Here is a 17,001-nt window from a genome sequence, read left to right as displayed (position 1 = left end):
CCATCACCAGCTGCCAATTGTTTCTAATACAACCGAGGCATCCACGTCTACTTCCAAATTCTTCAAAATCTTCTCTTCAACATGTTTAAGAGGTTGAAACCTCTCCAACAACAATTTATGCTCAACCTGCAATTTAGCATGCATATCAACAAAACTTTGCAACTGATGCATACATTTATCTTGCAACTCTTGAGTCCATTTCTCAAACAAAGCAGTTGACATTTTTCTATTATCCACTAACTGCTGTAAAGCTGCAATTTTGCCAAGAGACTCTGTTTGCAAAGCATCATACTCATCTTGCTTAATCTTCAACTGTTTAACAAAGGCATCATACTGCTTCTGCTGAAAATCTAACTGGAACTTGACCTGTTTACATTCAGCTGCAGTTTGAGCACTATTTTTGTCAGCCTGCTCAAAAAATGACATCACCTTTTTCATAACAGTCCAAGCATCTGACACACTATTGACAGCAATTTCATCCACTCGAGAGCAATCTGGAACCAAGGGAACACTGGGCTGAACAACATCTACCCGCTCTTTAACATCCAAAGATGCTGCAGATACCACAGGGTCTTTAGAAAAAGTCTGCTGCTGAACCTGAGGCTCCTGCATGCTTCTCAACCAAATCTTACCAATTCTAGGTTTCTTTTTAGCATGCCCATAACCAACAGACTTAAGAAAATCTTCATTACCCTTATTTTCATGAATTGCTGCATCATCCAAAGGGACAGAATCCTTTGGAACAAAATCCAAGGCAACTTTACGAGCATAGGCTTCATCATAACCGACCTGCATCAAGTCCCTGTATATAGCCTTCTGTTGCTCTTGGCCGGCAAAAACCTTATCACTGTCAGCATCCTTTTGATGAGAACCAGACTCTACATGTTGATCATCAACCTGCACTGCATTATCCACTGAAGAGAATGGTTTCGAATCAGACACATTCTCCAAAACAACATCAGGAAATTTGGATTGTGCATACTCATAAAGAGCAGCCAAATAGCATCCCATACGCGACTTCTGAAAAACCTTCTTGGGCTTAGAGATATTAATCTCAGCCATAAGCCTGTCAAACATCAAGCCTGCCCAATTTGGCATACCCACATTCTTAGCATAATAAATAACACCATAAGTCTCTCGCGCTATGCTGTCAGTTTTGATGAATAACATGAAACGCTCAATAAACCATCGTAGCTGCAATTTTCGGACAGCATCAACTCTCTTCGAAATGTAAACATGCGGAGGACCAGTAGGCTCCCCAAAGGCCTGATACATCTGCTCATCACTACATTTCCACAAAGTTGGATTTTCATTCATGGGTAATGCAAATACCCGTGCAACCACTGCAGCAGTCAATTCCAAATGGCCTGCAATCATGCCTTGACTTTGCCTCATCATGTCCAATTGGGCTGATGCATTAGCATTGGCAACCCACCGAGACCATGGCAAACATGCAAACGCATATAATCCAATGCGCTGCAGCCAAGCGCTATGAACTGCATCATCCACGTCAAGAACTAGGGAAGAATCAACAAACAGTGCACTCACAGCACTTGGGCTTGACAGCTGAGAAACCGACATCGGTGTTGACGTGTCCTCCTTGTGTCGACCAGGCCGATCATCTTCCGACAGCTCATACTCCTCATCGTTCTCCTCCTCTTGGCGAGTACGCTTTGGAAGAACCAGCTTCCGGGCAGAACTTCGGCGTGTATGTGTCATGTCGGCACAAACAGGGTGCATAGCACACGGTGATGGAGAAAGAGGAGAATCACGAAGAATGCCTGCTTCCTTCTCCATTTGAAAAGTGAAGTCCAAGTCTTCTGCAAGTGAACTGTGTTGTGTGCCAAATGTCATGTCAACATCATGCACAAGTGACCCTTCACACATGTAACCTTCACAATTTGATTCCCTTACATTAACAGGAAAAATTAAATTAACAGGTGGATAATAAGGTTGCGGTAGTCTTTTAAGCCGAAAACCATTGATCGCAGGCTTCAAGATAGTGCCTTGCAAATTTTTGAGCAGAAATGTACCTTGCCCAATATCTTTATGAATAATAAATGGTCCAGCATATCTAAGCTTCAATTTGCCAGGAAATTTTCCCAACCGAGACTTATAAACAACTACCCAATCCCCCTCTTCAAAAATTGTCTTGCGGATGTGTCGATTTACCCAAGCCTGTCTCCTTTGCTACGTGATTGCTGACACATAAGCAGCTAACACTCTGTCTTCCTCCAACTTCAGGAGCTATTCCATCCGGTGCTGCACTGACTGTTCCGGATCCAACTTATGTTCAACAACAACTCTTAAACTGGGAACCACAAATTCCATTAGGACAACAGCTTTCAATCCATACACTAACCTGAAAGGTGTTAATCCAGTTGTCACCTTATATGTAGTCCGGAAAGCCCACAAAGCAGAATCCAACTTGACATCCCAATCCTTTCTGTTATCTCCAACAATCTTCTTCAAGATACGGAGTAGGATCTTGTTGGAACTCTCAGCTTGCCCATTAGCCTGAGGATGGTATGGAGTTGACTTCTTGTGAAGGATCATATGCCTGACAGTCAGGTCCCGAATAACTTGATTCAAAAAATGTTTACCCCTGTCATTGACCAGCTCAATAGGACATCCAAACCTATCATAATGTTAGTATACAAAAATTTGGCCACACTAACTGCTTTATTATCCTTGAGGGCTTGTGCTTCCACCCACTTTGTGGCATAGTCTGTGCAAACCAAAATATAATTGTTACCTGTGCCTTTAGCTGCTAATTTCTCTAGAAAAGTGACCTCCTGACAGTCCGGAATGAGCTTCATGAAGAACTGCTGGTTGCTCAAATTCAGGAACACACCTCCTCAACACATTATCAACTCCTTGTTTGTACAAAAGATTCAGAATAACCTGAAAGGACTGACTCTTCAAAACTAATCTCCTTCTCTAATCTGCTGTAAGGTGTGCAGGCATCACTCCTTGATCATAATAAGAGTCAGGATCTATAGCTTGAACTTCAAAAAGTTCAGCATCAGGCAGCTGATCAGGAACTCCTGCTTCCATATCATCATTGTCCAATCTGCTAAGATAATCAGCTACAGCATGCTCTTTCCCAGGAGTATGAATAACCCTGAAATCAAATTCCTGCAATAGCAACATCCATCTAGCAAGTCTGCTTGTTAACTAAGGTTTATTGATCAGGAACAACAGTGCCTGATGATCCACATGAAATATAACCTGATTCCCAAGCAAATAATGTCTAAATTTCTGAACTGAGTACACCATACCAAGTGCTTCTCTTTCCGTTACTGAATAATTCTTTTCGACAGTACTCAATCTACGACTTGCATAGTAAATAGGTCTATACCATCCAGACACCTTATCTTGCATCAAAACAGCCCATGCAGGAGGTTGCAATATAGGAGCTACAACAAGCATTTTCTTGAGAATACCAAAGGCCTTATCATGATCTTCCCTCCAGATAAACTGCATCCCCTTTTTGGTTAAATTAGTAAGAGGAGCACATACATGAGATAGATACCTCAAGTACCTACTATGCCACTTCACTTGCCCGACAAATCTCATAACTTCCTGCACATTGGATGGAGCTTTAGCTTTCTGAACAACTGCAATCTTTCGTGGATCTATGCTCATGCCCTCCTCAGAGAGAATATGGCCTAACAACACTCCTCTCTTTGCTGCAAATACTGATTTGAATGGATTTAAGGACATGCCAAATTTTCTGCATCTCTCAAAACATAACCTAAGATGTTGAAGATGATCTTTAGTGCTGCCAAAAACATAGAAATAATCAATAAACACCCTCATAAAAGTTGTCAAATACGGCCCAAAGGTCTTATGAGCAGCTTCCTGAAACTCAGGAGGCCCATTCTTCAATCCAAAATTCATGACCGTACTAACATATGCTCCCCATTCAGTAATGAAGGCTGTCTTATCCATATCTTCCGGATGCATCCTTATTTGATTGTAGCGTGAAAAACCATCCAGAAAACTATACATTTCATGACCAGCCACATCATCAAGAAGAGAATCAGTAAAAGGAATAGGAAAAGGATCAGTAATAGTAGTTGCATTCAATTTCCTATAATCCACACAAACCCGAATCTTGCCATTCTTTTTAGATACCACCACTATAGGGGATAACCAAGTGACCTCATTAACTGGTTTGATGAATCCCACCCTCAGAAGCTTGTCAATTTCTTCCTTGACCTACTTGGCATAATTGGGATTCATCCTATATCTTTTCTGAACAATTGGCTTGGCATCTTTTTTAAGATTTATTCTATGTTGACAAACAGCTGGATCAAAACCCTTCATATCTGTGTAATCCCACGCAAAGATATCCTGAAACTCTTTGCACAACTGAACATGGTTTTGCTTGAACTCTTGTTCCACAAAAATACTGACCTTAATGAGTTTAACCTTCCCTTCAAGATCCAAACTGACTTCCTGTACCTCATCTTCTACCACCCTTGTAGATGTTCTCAAGGTATGCTCATAACTCAACTCAGCCTGAATGATTGCTTTTTGTCCCTCTTCATCAAGTACTTCAGGACCGTCCCTACATTTATCCACCTCCATAGGCTGATTTCCAAGTTGCTCTGGTTGAAATTCTTCAGGATAACTACTGCCCTGATCCTGAATCCTATTATAAGTTTCATTTCCTGAGTTCTCCTGAACATCAGGCTGTTCCTGACTTTCAGGAAATGCGTCAGGTTGCTGTCCCGACTGGTTTTCTCCTGCATATTGAACCACTGAATGGTCCCGAACTTTATAGCTCGTAGATATTGAAGAATCTTGATACTTCTGAATAATATTATCCACATCAATTTCAAACACTAGAACTATAGAAGGATTTGCTTGAAGAAACATTTCCTTCTCATCATCTTCTACTTCATCAGCCAAATTAATAGTCTGAGCTACCACAGGTCGAGAAGAACTCTTCAAGGTTACCTTATTAATGGTTGATAATCTGATCTCTTTCAATCCCCGTGGTATACAGACATAATCATTCCCCCAATCCTACTTCAATTTAGCCAACTTAAACCACGGTCTTCCCAACAGCATCTTGTAAGAATCTCCAATCTCCGACATTCTTAATACCACAAAGCTTACCCTGAACTTCAGACCAGCAACTTGAATGTCTTGCTTCCTGAGAATTCCCAGAGGTTGTAACCTCCTCAGGTCTGCCATCTTGACTTGAAATGGGGCTGGTAGCAACTCTTCTTGCTTAGTTGCTAAATATGTATGTTCAGAAAGGATATTAACTCCAGAACCCCCATCCAATAGGACATCATCAAACTTCTTCCCATGTTATTCAGCTTGAATAGTAGGCACTTGATAATCTATCACCTCCTTTTGAGTTGGTATAACTGCTTGACAGTCAGGAAATACCTGATCCTGAACTGATGTACTTTCAATAACCTCCTGCTGCTTTTCCTTGATCTTCAGGAGTAACTTCTCCTTGAACCTTAGGATCAAATCCAAGATCTGCTCCAATGTTAATTGGAAGGAACACTTTGCTAGAGCCTGAAATAGTTCTGTTGAACCTCCCTCTTGAAATTTTCCTAATTCTTTATCTTCAGGAGACTAATCCTGATCATCAGGAAACAGTGTTCTTGACTCTGCCTGATCCTTAGGCTCTTCAAATCTGTCTTTCTCTGCAATTTTCTGCAGTCTTTTGACGTGCTTTGTCACCTGCTTGGCTTCTAGTAACCGCTAATACCATAGCTTCATCAGGACAATCCTCAACTTTAATACAATTAAAACAATCACACTGAATATGCATACTTGCAGCATTTAAGTTACCTGACCCCCTCTTCTGACCTTCTTGAACCTCTTCTTGCTGTATTTCCTTTCCACTAACAGCTCCTGTATCAACAGGGACTTGCCATTCCTCATCTTGCTCAGGTAACTCTATTAGGACTGTTGCAACTGGGGCAGGTGGATGCTGTAGATGAGATGCTCCTGCAGGTCTCCCGTCATTGCGGTTCCTTGCTACTGGCATTCCTCTCTCAGTCTTATGCCTTGCCCAAAGTTCACAGTTTGGTCCCACAAAGTGTCCTTGACCTCCACAATAATGGCATGCTCCCATTTGAGTAGTTTGCTGCTGTGTTCTTAAATTTCCCCAAGGCTGTCTTGCCTGTATTCTTCCAGATCCCTTGAAAGGTCTTTGAGGTATTGTGTCAGTCATAACTTGATTTACTGCAACTGGCTGCAAAGCCCTCAGCCTAGGCTGCCCCATTGGCATCTGCTGTGGCATCCTAACATTAGGATTGTACCAGCATGTCCTTGTTTCATGGCCATTTCTTTGGCATATCTCACAATACTTTTCTTTCCTCTTAGTGTCTGAAAGACCTAAATCCTTCAGCTTCTGCTTGATCTTTCTATCTAGTTTAATCTCCTCTGCTTTTCTTTCATTACTGTCTTTGGTTTTCTTCCTTCTGGACTTGATTGATCCTGACTTTTCCTTCCTCTTCTTGTGTTTCTTCCTATGAGAAGTCTCACTATCAGAATCACTGATATCATTTTCTGAATCTGAACTATTTTCACTATCATCATCACTAGTATCACTTTCAGATTCTGAATCTGAATCTGTGTCAGACTCTGATCCTGAAGAATCATCCTCTTTATGTCTTTTTGAACGAGAAGTACCCAGCCTTCTCTCCACTCTTATAGCAACCCTAATCTTGGTATCCAGTGTACCATTCTATTCCAATTCGACATTAGCAATTGGATTCCTGATCTTACTTTGCAAACCCTTAATAAAATAAGTAATTTGCATTTCCACTGATGGTGCATCAGCATTATTCAACCTATTCAAGAGGTTCCTGAACTTTTGAGCATAATCTTCCACCAACATCCTCTTTTGCTTAATTCTCTTTATCTTCCTCAAAATATCTCCTCGTGTTTTGTCTTTCCTGAACCTGCCCAAAAATGCATTCTTCAATTCATCATAGGTGTTAAATGCTGCCATGCCATAACTGGAAAACCAGTCCATGGCTTTTCCCTGCAAAGTGGCTGCAAACTGCTGCTTTTTAACCTGATCTCCATACAATTCATTAAATCCACTTGCTGTCCACCTTGTTTCAAACTGAGCTACATGACAATCTAGATCTTCCTTCTTCCTGCCTGAAAATTTAGATGCCCTCACCTTGGGGTTGAACAATTGATTTTGATTCATATTGTGTTTCTTCTTAGGTTTCCTTTGAGGTGGTAAAGGATTAAAATTCAAAGATTTATTAACTAAAACCCCTGCATTCCTTAATAGGAATGTTCTCCCTAGAACTGCATGCTGCAGTCTTTCAAGTGCCTGTTTTGGGGGAGTACCCTGATAGTCAGGAAGTAATACTGGTTCTTCATTATCTGATACATCTGGTATGCTGGAAGGAGTTGGAGGTGTAGGGATGGACTCTGTAGAGGTGGCAGGAGAATGATATACTGTGGAAATGCCCTCAGCACAACCCACCCCCAAAAGATTATGTCCAACATCTGTGAACTCCTCTTCATCCAGCCTGCCTAATTGCACCACTTCATCTATGTCATCAGACCTCACAGATTGCTGTTGCTGTCTTGACAATACCTCCCTCAATGCTCGAGATCTGCTCCTTGTGAAAATAAGATTGAAGAAATGAGGATAATTCTCTGACATAAAGACTCCCCATGCAAAGCACCTTGTACATCTTCAATGCCATTAGCATCCTAAATTCCTGCAGCCAAATTGTGTAAGTATTTCTTCCAAGCCGTATACCTAAATCATTAAAAATATTATCATGAAACTGGGCAGGATCGCCAAAGTGTTATGGACCATCAGGACCATAACAGGAAATGCAGGAAATTAGCACTGCAGGGAACTTCCTGACACAGTTTACAGCCATTTCGTACATTTAATCTTCAGGAACAATATGCAAACACGAACTACATATTATATTCATCAATGCTGAACCACTGTCCTGAAAACGATCACACAGTTTATCATCATCATATTCACTCCTGATCAAATAACGTGCAGTAGACAGCGCAAATATTCAGGACACAGATACACATTATTAGAACAAAACATAAGCGACCAGAATCTGGCGCTGTCCTGAAGAAGACATCAGTTCTCATCACGCAGGAATACAAAAGACACGAACTCCTGACTGTCAGGAAGGCGCCTAAATGTCAGGTAAAAACCTGAATGCTTCATATGACATCTTAGGTCACTTTCCATATGCTGGTTCTACATGTATGCTAATACTAAGGTATAAAAATACTAATATAGTGCAATTCGAGCCTCAACACTAGTTCACGAGCTTTGACGACTTAGAGAAGGAGCTGCTTTCCAGACACTCTTTTGAGCGGAGAAGCGATTATCACGATTATAGTTCGCGAGAGGAGTCCCCAATCCACACATGTCTCTGTTCTATTCATCTTTCACAAAAGGCTTTGTCCTTAGTGAAGATGCCATCCTTGATACCCTCGGTGTAGGTGCCTGTCTTACCTCCATTACCCAAAGAAGACAAACTCGATGGTTCCAACCATTCATTGTGGTCGTGTAAGGTGGCGTGCATACTCAACACCTTTGATCTTTGGGCTCGTGTTTTTGATTCTGTCCCCGGTCCTAAGGAGGATCCAATAGATGGGACTTCTATGGACTAAGCAGCCTTGGCTCAACTCTCGTCCCCGATCCTTTCTCTTTATGAGTTTGTAGGATTCTATCCTTGTTCATGTTCGTAGGTTGAAGATTGTGGTGGAAGTGTGGAAGAAGCTTGCGTCTTTGTATAAACATAAGACGTTTATTCACAAGATTTCCCTTGAGAAGAAGTTGTGGACGCTTAATCTTGGTGAATCCTCTTTGAAGGAGCAAATCACGAAGATGGAGGACATGAGGGGTAAGCTTACTTCTTTTGGTCGGACGATATTGTTCGAAGACATGGCTATGATCCTTTTGACTTAGTTGCCATCTCCTGGGTTCGATGTCTTCTACACTAGCCTTATCACATCGAGGACCTGTGAGACACTCTTATGGGAGGAGCTTTCACCACTTGTCTTGGAGCATAACAAGCGACTGAGAGGTTGAGGCTAGTGGTTATGGCTTCACCAAGGCATTTACTATAGGTACAGGTGGAGGAAAGAAGAAGAAGGTGTAGGTCAAGGACAAGAAGCAAGAGGACATGAAGGATGAGAAGAAGCCCAAGTGACCACACTGTGGGAAGGGCACAATCCCGAGGAGAAGTGTTGGCAAAAGTACCCCCATTTGAAGCCAAAAGAGAAGGATTCGAAGGATAGGAAGGTTGCCCTCGCAACGATAGAGTTTGTCTTTGTGTATGTATTTGTTGAGAAGGATACAACTCTTGCTTCTTCTGCTCAGGAGAAGCCTTGGCTTGTTAATAGTGGGACCTCTTCTCACATGACGTGCAAATAGGATTGGCTTCAAGACTTGAGTGCTAGAGGGGACACAATCACCATTGGTGACAATTCTATTGTTTCCGTTTGAGGAGTGGAGACTATTCCTTTATTGTCGAATAGGTAGTCTTCTTTGGCCAAAGTTCTCTATATACCGGATTTTTTTAACCTTTTGTCTTTGTCATGGTCGTACATGGCTTGGTAGGTACCTTTGTGGTGTTTACACAGGATGCAGTGACAATGGAGGATACTTCTACAGGTGTTGTTCTTTGGATAGGATCCTAGGAGGGTGGGCTTTACATGCTCATAGCCTTAGCCGCGAGGTCTTCCCACGAGCCAAGGTTGCTTTGGTATGCTTGTTATGGTCATCTAAATTCTGACACTATACAAGGAGCTTCTCGCAAGAAGATGGTGGAGGGACTTTTTGATTTCCCTCCTATTCATACTTTGTGCCCTAGCTGTTTGAGGGACAAGAAACATAGGTAGCCTCATCCACAAATTGCCACTAGGAGGGCTTCTACCCCGCTTGAGTTGATTCATACCGACCTTTGTGGACCTATGGGCACAACCTCCCTTGGGAAGGCCAAGTATTTGATGCTGATTATAGATGACTTCAGTAGTTATGTGTGGCCTTATTTTTTGGAGTACAAGAGTGAGTCGTACTCTTGTTTCTGCGAGTGGAAGGTGTTTGTGGAGATATAGACTACTTCCAAAGTTTGTGGCGTACGAGTAGATCATGGTGGAGAGTTTACTTCTAACGAGAATGTGCAAATCGGACCATGCTAGAGATAGCTTGATCGATGTTGGAGCATTGGGGTCTTCCTCATACCCTTTGGGGTGAGGTAGTGGCTACTATGGTTTACATCCGTAATTGTTTCTCGACTTCTGCGTTATAGGACACGACTCCCTACAAGGCTTTCTCTGGTTGAAAGCCCTCTATGTCTCACTTTTGCCTCTTTGGATGTGATGCATTTGTCCACGAGGTGAGCAGGGATGTGATCTTCAATGAGGTTGCGGCCTCCAAGGATCCTATTGATGGTTCTCTTACAGGTGATTCTTTGTCATCGCGGCTGACACTCCCCCACCCTTAGTTCCTATTCTTCCTTCTAGGTTGCCTCTTAGTACCCCTTCTTCGTCTTCGGTTCCTTCCCCTCCTCCTCCTCCACCCTCTACTTCGACTTCTCTACCACCTTTGATAGATGTGACTACTACTACTTCGTTGCATACATCCATCCTTTTAGCCTTCCCTTTGGACTCTTTTAGGACTGCTCAGCCAATCAGAAGGGGAGGATTTACCTTCCCTTGGCGAGGGGAAATCCCTATCACAGATAGGTGCGTTATAGGTTCCGGGGGCTGCTCAGTCTCGTTCACAATTGGAAGAGCCTATTCGGATTCCTCGTTGGTACTGACAGCTCATGCAGGATTCAGGTGTTTCTCACTTTCTTGCTTCTCATAGGTCCATGTAGATCAGCTCGCTTATAGGCCCAACGGAATAGTTCACTTTGTGTGAACTATGCTCTTATGTCACAGATTCTTCATCACAGTGAGTCTACTACAGTTGAGGAAGCTCTTGCACAAGATATTTGGGATTAGGCCATGTAGGAGGAGCTCAATTCTATCGAGCGTAATTAGACTTGGAAATTGGTTCTGCATCCCTTGAAGCGGAAGGTGATAGGTGTGAAGTGGGTCTATAAGACCAAGTACCTTGCAGATGGTTCCTTGGACAAGCACAAAGCTTGGCTTGTTGCTAAGGGTTTTGCTCAGAGAGCTAGTTTGGACTATTTTGAGACTTTTGCACCTACGGCTCGGATGTGAAACCAGCCTTCCTTCTTGGAATGGGTGGTGATAACTTGATTTAAGAGTTAGTTACAACAAAAAATAAATGCACATAAAATGAAATACACACTTTACCATAACATTCTTGGATAGTAGACACCCTGTTGGCCCTAAAATTGGCGCCCCTTGCGGTATTTCTTTAGCTTTCATTCAATTGGAAGGAGTACAACTTGAGATTCTTCAATCTCCTCTTGCTAACCAATTGCTCTTGCTATCATAAATGACCAGGTTGCCTTTTGGGTCACTTGCCCCTTGATTCACCCAGGACTTCTTCTCCAATTTGACCCTTGGCTGGCCAAATGCTGCCCCAAATCAATTTGGGATGGGCTGGCTCCTGAAATCCCTCGATAATCTTCAATTATCAGCTGCTGATTTCAGTCCCTTGAGCCTTCAATCTCTGGCACGGATCCCAAGGTGGCTGCTAAACCCTAATTTCTGCTGTAAATTAGGGTTAACTGTAGAAATTACAGATCAGCCCACCAAGAATACTGAAATCTCCTCCAAATGGCTGAGAATGGCTGAGCATAGGCTGAAGGAGATGAGAGAATGCTGTAGAGAGAGAAAATTCTGAGATTTGTCGTGAAGAACTGATCAAAATCAGCAGCTGTCCTGCTGTACCAGCCCCAAACAGATGCACCAACAACAATAGGAGCATCGGAGACTGTGATCTTCAGGAGAAAGTGCATCAGCAGCAATTGCTAGCTTCCCAAGGTTAAGAATATGCAATCTCCATCACCAAAATGGTCTCCAATGGCTGGGAAATGGCCCCAAAAGCTAGCAGCAATAGTCCAACACCTCTTCTCAACAGCTCTAAAATGAAAAAACGCGATTTTCCTCTCCCTTCAACCCTATTTAGTCTTTCCCCAGTTGCATGGGAAAGTTTTGCCAAGTGGCATCTTTCTTAATCCATTTTCAGCAATTTCCAGTCATTTAATTAATTCAGCCCTTAATCCATGCCCAGAAAATTGACCTTGCCCATCCAAAAATTAATTGGCTAGGCCATTTGCAACCCAAAGTGGTCCCATGCATTAATTGACCCTTGGACAAGCATTAATCCATCAATTAATGCCTAGTCCCTAGTGTCACCCCACTGACACTTAATGGCCAATTAATGGTCCTAGGGGAAAACTGACACCAAAATTCATCTAGAATCTAACAAGTGTAACTTGTTACAACTTTTGCCTTTGACACCCATCCACCACCACTGACACTTAATGGCCAATTAATGGTCCTAGGGGAAAACTGACACCAAAATTCACCTAGAATCTAACAAGTGTAACTTGTTACAACTTTTGTCTTTGACACCCATCTTTTTCACAAGGTCCTTCGGCCTTCAACTGTGAAAAAGTAGCTTGCACCTCACATGTGCATCTTTTAATTGCACATTTGATTAATCCTTTAATCAAATATCAATTAAACATAAGCAAAGCATCAAATTTTCATGTCCTCGTGACAAACCACCCCCTTGAAATCCTTGCAATCGTCCTCGATTGCACTGTAATGTGTCAAAGCAAACAATATTGCACTGTAATGTGTAATCTCTTGATTTGGTAGTCCCGAGGCACCTGATTGCAAGCCAAAGCTTTGTGCTAGTGTTGATTTTTGTGCTCAGCTGAGAAATTACAGCAAGATGTCTTCATACAGTGGGATGCAATCAAGCAGTAATGATGCCTCTCATGACGCACATTCACATGGGAAAGAAGGAAATGCAATGCTTGATCTTGGACAAGGCATGAATCATGGACAACATGTTGAAAATATGGTTGAAGGCCAAGATGTTGGACTCTCAATGCACAAAGAGGATGATGATCAACAAGGGGAAATGGAATTCGATGATGCATTCAAGAAATGAATGAGGGCAGCAGCCAATATCTTTGTTGAATTGGCAAAAGATCCTCAGTTTACTCGGTTTTTGAACACTCCTATGAAGGACAACAAGGGCAAGAAGAGAAAATTCTCTTCTAGAACTTCGGGACAGCAAGATGCACCGAAGAACAAGCCAAAGCCTTCTTAAGATGCTCCTAAAGATTCTCATGGTGAAAAGCAGTTGGTGCCAGTTGGGTAAGAAATGCAAATGCAAGTTCATGATGTAAATGCTAATCCTATGGTTTTTGGACAGCAAGGTTTGCATGAGAATTTAGGGCAGCTAGCTTACTCTGGTGGTAGCACAATTTTTCATGCGATGGTGGGTGAGCGACCGAATGTGAGAATGTATGGCACACCTCCCCATAACTTTCAGCAACCAATGCATGGCTTGCATAACCCAATGTACTCGGGTATGGCTCATGGAATGCATAATCCGATGTATGGCAACATCGGTATAATGCCTAGTGTGCAAAATCATGCATATGTGCAAGCATCGGTATCCCGTCGTGCTTTTGGGGCTCAAGGAATGAGTGCTGGTCATGCAAATGCTCCGTTTAATGCTGGCTATAGTGGATCTCGGATGTATTCAGCATGCATCCAAGGTACTGTGCTGACAGTATGTCTGCCATGAGGTCACTATTCAGTGTACTAGTCACTGTGGTATGTATGCAGATGGGTATGGCTTTTACTGCAGCTTTGAAACTGTACATTTGCATCACGTTATGATCACGAGAGACTGATTACAGAGTGCTGGTTTTCAGTGTATGATCATTAGTTTCAGTGGTATTCAGCTGGTTCTATGGACAGCAATATGTGTACTGAATGCCATTGACAATTCAGCCATGGTTTCGGCTCGATTTATGCTTTACTATGGTTGTGTAGTCAGCACCGTTGAGAAACAAGAGTTTGGGATGCATCCGATGAGTTTCTGGCAACAGTTTTGGACTATTGTTGAGCTTTATGCTATGTTTATGCTGGCTGAAAAATTTCAGCAAATGGTGGGCATATGAGATAGTTAGCCAACAGTGGTCAATGTTGTGTTGAGTACGATGCCTTGTAAAAATTCCAGTGCAATATTGTTTGCTTTGACACATTATAGTGCAATCGAGGACTATTGCAAGGATTTCAAGGGGGTGGTTTGTCACGAGGACGTGAAAATTTGATGCTTTGCTTATGTTTAATTAACATTTGATTAAAGGATTAATCAAATGTGCAATTAAAAGATGCACATGTGTTGCACATGTGAGATGCAAGCTACTTTTTCATAGTTGAAGGCCGAAGGACCCTGTGAAAAAGATGGGTGTCAAAGGTAAAAGTTGTAACAAGTTACACTTGTTAGATTCTAGGTGAATTTTGGTGTCAGTTTGCCCTTAGGACATTAATTGGCCATTAAGTGCTAGTGGTGATACTAGGGACTAGCCATTAATTAATGGATTAATGCTTGTCCAAGGGTCAATTAATACATGGGACCACTTTGGGTTGCAAATGGCCTAGCCAATTAATTTTTGGATGGGCAAGGTCAATTTTTTGGGCATGGATTAAGGGCTGAATTAATTTTCAGAATTAATTAATTTTGAAAATTAATTAAATGGCTGGAAATTGCTGAAAATAGATTATGAAAGTTGCCACTTGGCAAAACTTTCCCATGTAAGTGGGGGAAAGGTTAAATAGGGCTGAAGCGAGAGGGAAATCTCGTTTTTTCATTTTGGAGCTGTTGGGAAGAGGTGTTGGACTGTTGCTGCCAGCTTTTGGGGCCATTTCCCAGCCATTGGAGACCATTTTGGTGATGGAGATTGCATATTCTTGACCTTGGGAAGCTGGCAATTGCTGCTGAGGTGGAAGCGACCTACAGAATAGCAAAACGCAGCCTGTAGGGAGGTCGCCCAGCAGCAGGAGGGGCAGCCTGGTGGAAAACGCAGGGTTGCTGCGTCGCTGGATGACGTGGCAGCCTCTGCAGTCAGCGTGGGCAGCAAAACGCAGGCTGAACAGCCTTCTGTAGTAGTCGCCTGGCTGTGGTTGATCTGTTGGCAGCAGCAGTAGGGTATCTCACTCCTGAGGGTATGTCCTCCGTGCTCTCAATCAGGCGATGATACCATGTGAGAGTGCGCAACGGAAGAAGAACACGAACATAGAGGAGGGGAGAGAGAAAGCAGAGAATGAAGGAAGAAAGTCTGCACTGACTGAGATGAATGCTGAATACACTGAAATGGACAGAGCAGTCCCTGCACGCAGCCCGGAGCATCAGTGAGGGAACCAGGACAGACTGGAAGCAGTGGCAGCACCAATGCCGGAGACGGAGATGACGGAGGCAGTGCTGTACCTGCAGAGCATAATGCTGGAATGACTGGGGGGGCTGCTATATATAGCCCCCAGGCCAGCAAACTGGCCGACCAGCCAAAACTGGCCGACCTGGCCAGATTTGGCCGACCAGCCAGATCTGGGCGACTTTGGCCAGATCTGGCCGACTGCCCAGAAAATTGGCAGTCTGGACAAAAAACAGCCCAGTTTGGGCTGTATAACACCCAAGGCTGCTGGCTAACTAGGGCAGCCACCAAAATGAACTGACAGAGCTCCTCTGTCTCCTGTGAGACTCTGGCAGGAGCTCACAACCAGGAGATGACAGACTGAGACTGATAAATAGCAGGCTAACACTTTTCACCTATGACTGAAGAAATGTTATTGCCTCAAAACCTTCATTTTAGTAGTGTTGTCATCTAAGCCTTACATCAGAGATTGTGTTTGGATGCTATGCAAAATTTCCTTCTCTATGCAAGCATAAATTTGGTTTCTGTCACCATATTGTTTCCAAAATAATACTGCGAGGGGATGCAGAGGTATTATGCCCAGCTCCATTTAGGTTAATCCCACTTTTGTCTGGGCTGCCCCACTTTTTGGCAGACTGACTCACCTAGCGTACGTTCTATCAGTAGTGTATGCCATCATCTTTGTCTCAATATTATGGAGTGACACTTTCCCATTGAATGAGCAAGAGTGTAAGAAAGAGTTTGCTATTTTCATTTTGCTTTGAACTAGGGCATCCACTTGACCTTATTGCTTGCATTATTGGGAATCTCTCTCTCTCATATGATTTTCTTTGTTGGACTGCCTGTCTAGTAGCTAGAGTTAGATTTCCACAAGTGAAAACATTTGGAATTTTGAGAGGAAAATGAAAGTTTTTCTGTTTGCTTGTTTTGGATGACTTCTTGACTATCAAATGTTGACCTGTGTTGCCTAATCAGGTATACATGAACTTTCCATTGGCATTATGTGAAGAAAGGGACCCAAAGGGTTTGTACAAGCTGGCACGAGCTGGTAAAATCAGAGGTACTCTTCTGTTTTTCTTTCTCGTAATGGCAAAATTCTGAACCTTGAATCATTCACAATTTGAGTTTTTGCAGAGTCTCCAGTGATTGATCTTTCTGTCTTGTCTTGTGACGGGTTTGAGTAACGAAATCTATACTAGTATGTGTTGTCATCTCTAGACATAGGGTGTAAGTCCACATATTGGGAGAGTGATGGGCTTGAGAGAAGTTTGGAAAGATAAATGAAATGAATGCCTATATTAAAGTCTAGAAAAGGTCAAATGATGCATGAGACAAAAAGTCACAAGGCATGTCTGATGGGAAAAGAGAGATACAGAAAGAAAGTTGTATCAAATCTACAAGATGCCAAACCATCTTGTGAGAAAAAAGTAGATACATCTGGATTTCAGAGAATTGTCATGTTTCCCAAGTAGAGTAAAGCATACATAACTGAACAGAAACAACTAGCTAGGAAACAACAGATGTTGGGAGAAATATAAAAATAATTTGATACATCTGCTGTAAGGCAAAGTGGTTGAACTTATATGACAAGCTGCAAAGGGAAGAAGAGAATTAAAAATTGAGCGCTGAGAGG

At 42.5% G+C, this 17,001-nt stretch overlaps 1 protein-coding gene across 5 annotated transcripts in view; it reads left to right on the top strand.

Moving 5' to 3' along the window:
* LOC148039418 (adenylyl-sulfate kinase 3-like) overlaps window positions 1-17,001 on the top strand; it is a 73,760-nt gene that overhangs the window by 35,697 nt on the left and 21,062 nt on the right. For all 5 annotated transcript variants that reach the window (XM_087690501.1, XM_087690505.1, XM_087690512.1 and 2 more), the window contains one exon: window positions 16,344-16,428. In XM_087690501.1, the coding sequence (XP_087546627.1) occupies window positions 16,344-16,428 (85 nt within the window). The remainder of the gene's footprint in view (window positions 1-16,343; window positions 16,429-17,001) is intronic.

Source organism: Lygodium microphyllum, chromosome 2 (assembly GCF_053477565.2).
Source record: "Lygodium microphyllum isolate KBCC chromosome 2, Lygodium_microphyllum_v1.1.10, whole genome shotgun sequence".
Taxonomy (NCBI): domain Eukaryota; kingdom Viridiplantae; phylum Streptophyta; class Polypodiopsida; order Schizaeales; family Lygodiaceae; genus Lygodium; species Lygodium microphyllum.
Note: the sequence above shows the minus strand (reverse complement) of the source record. Positions and strands in the feature narration are given on the sequence as shown.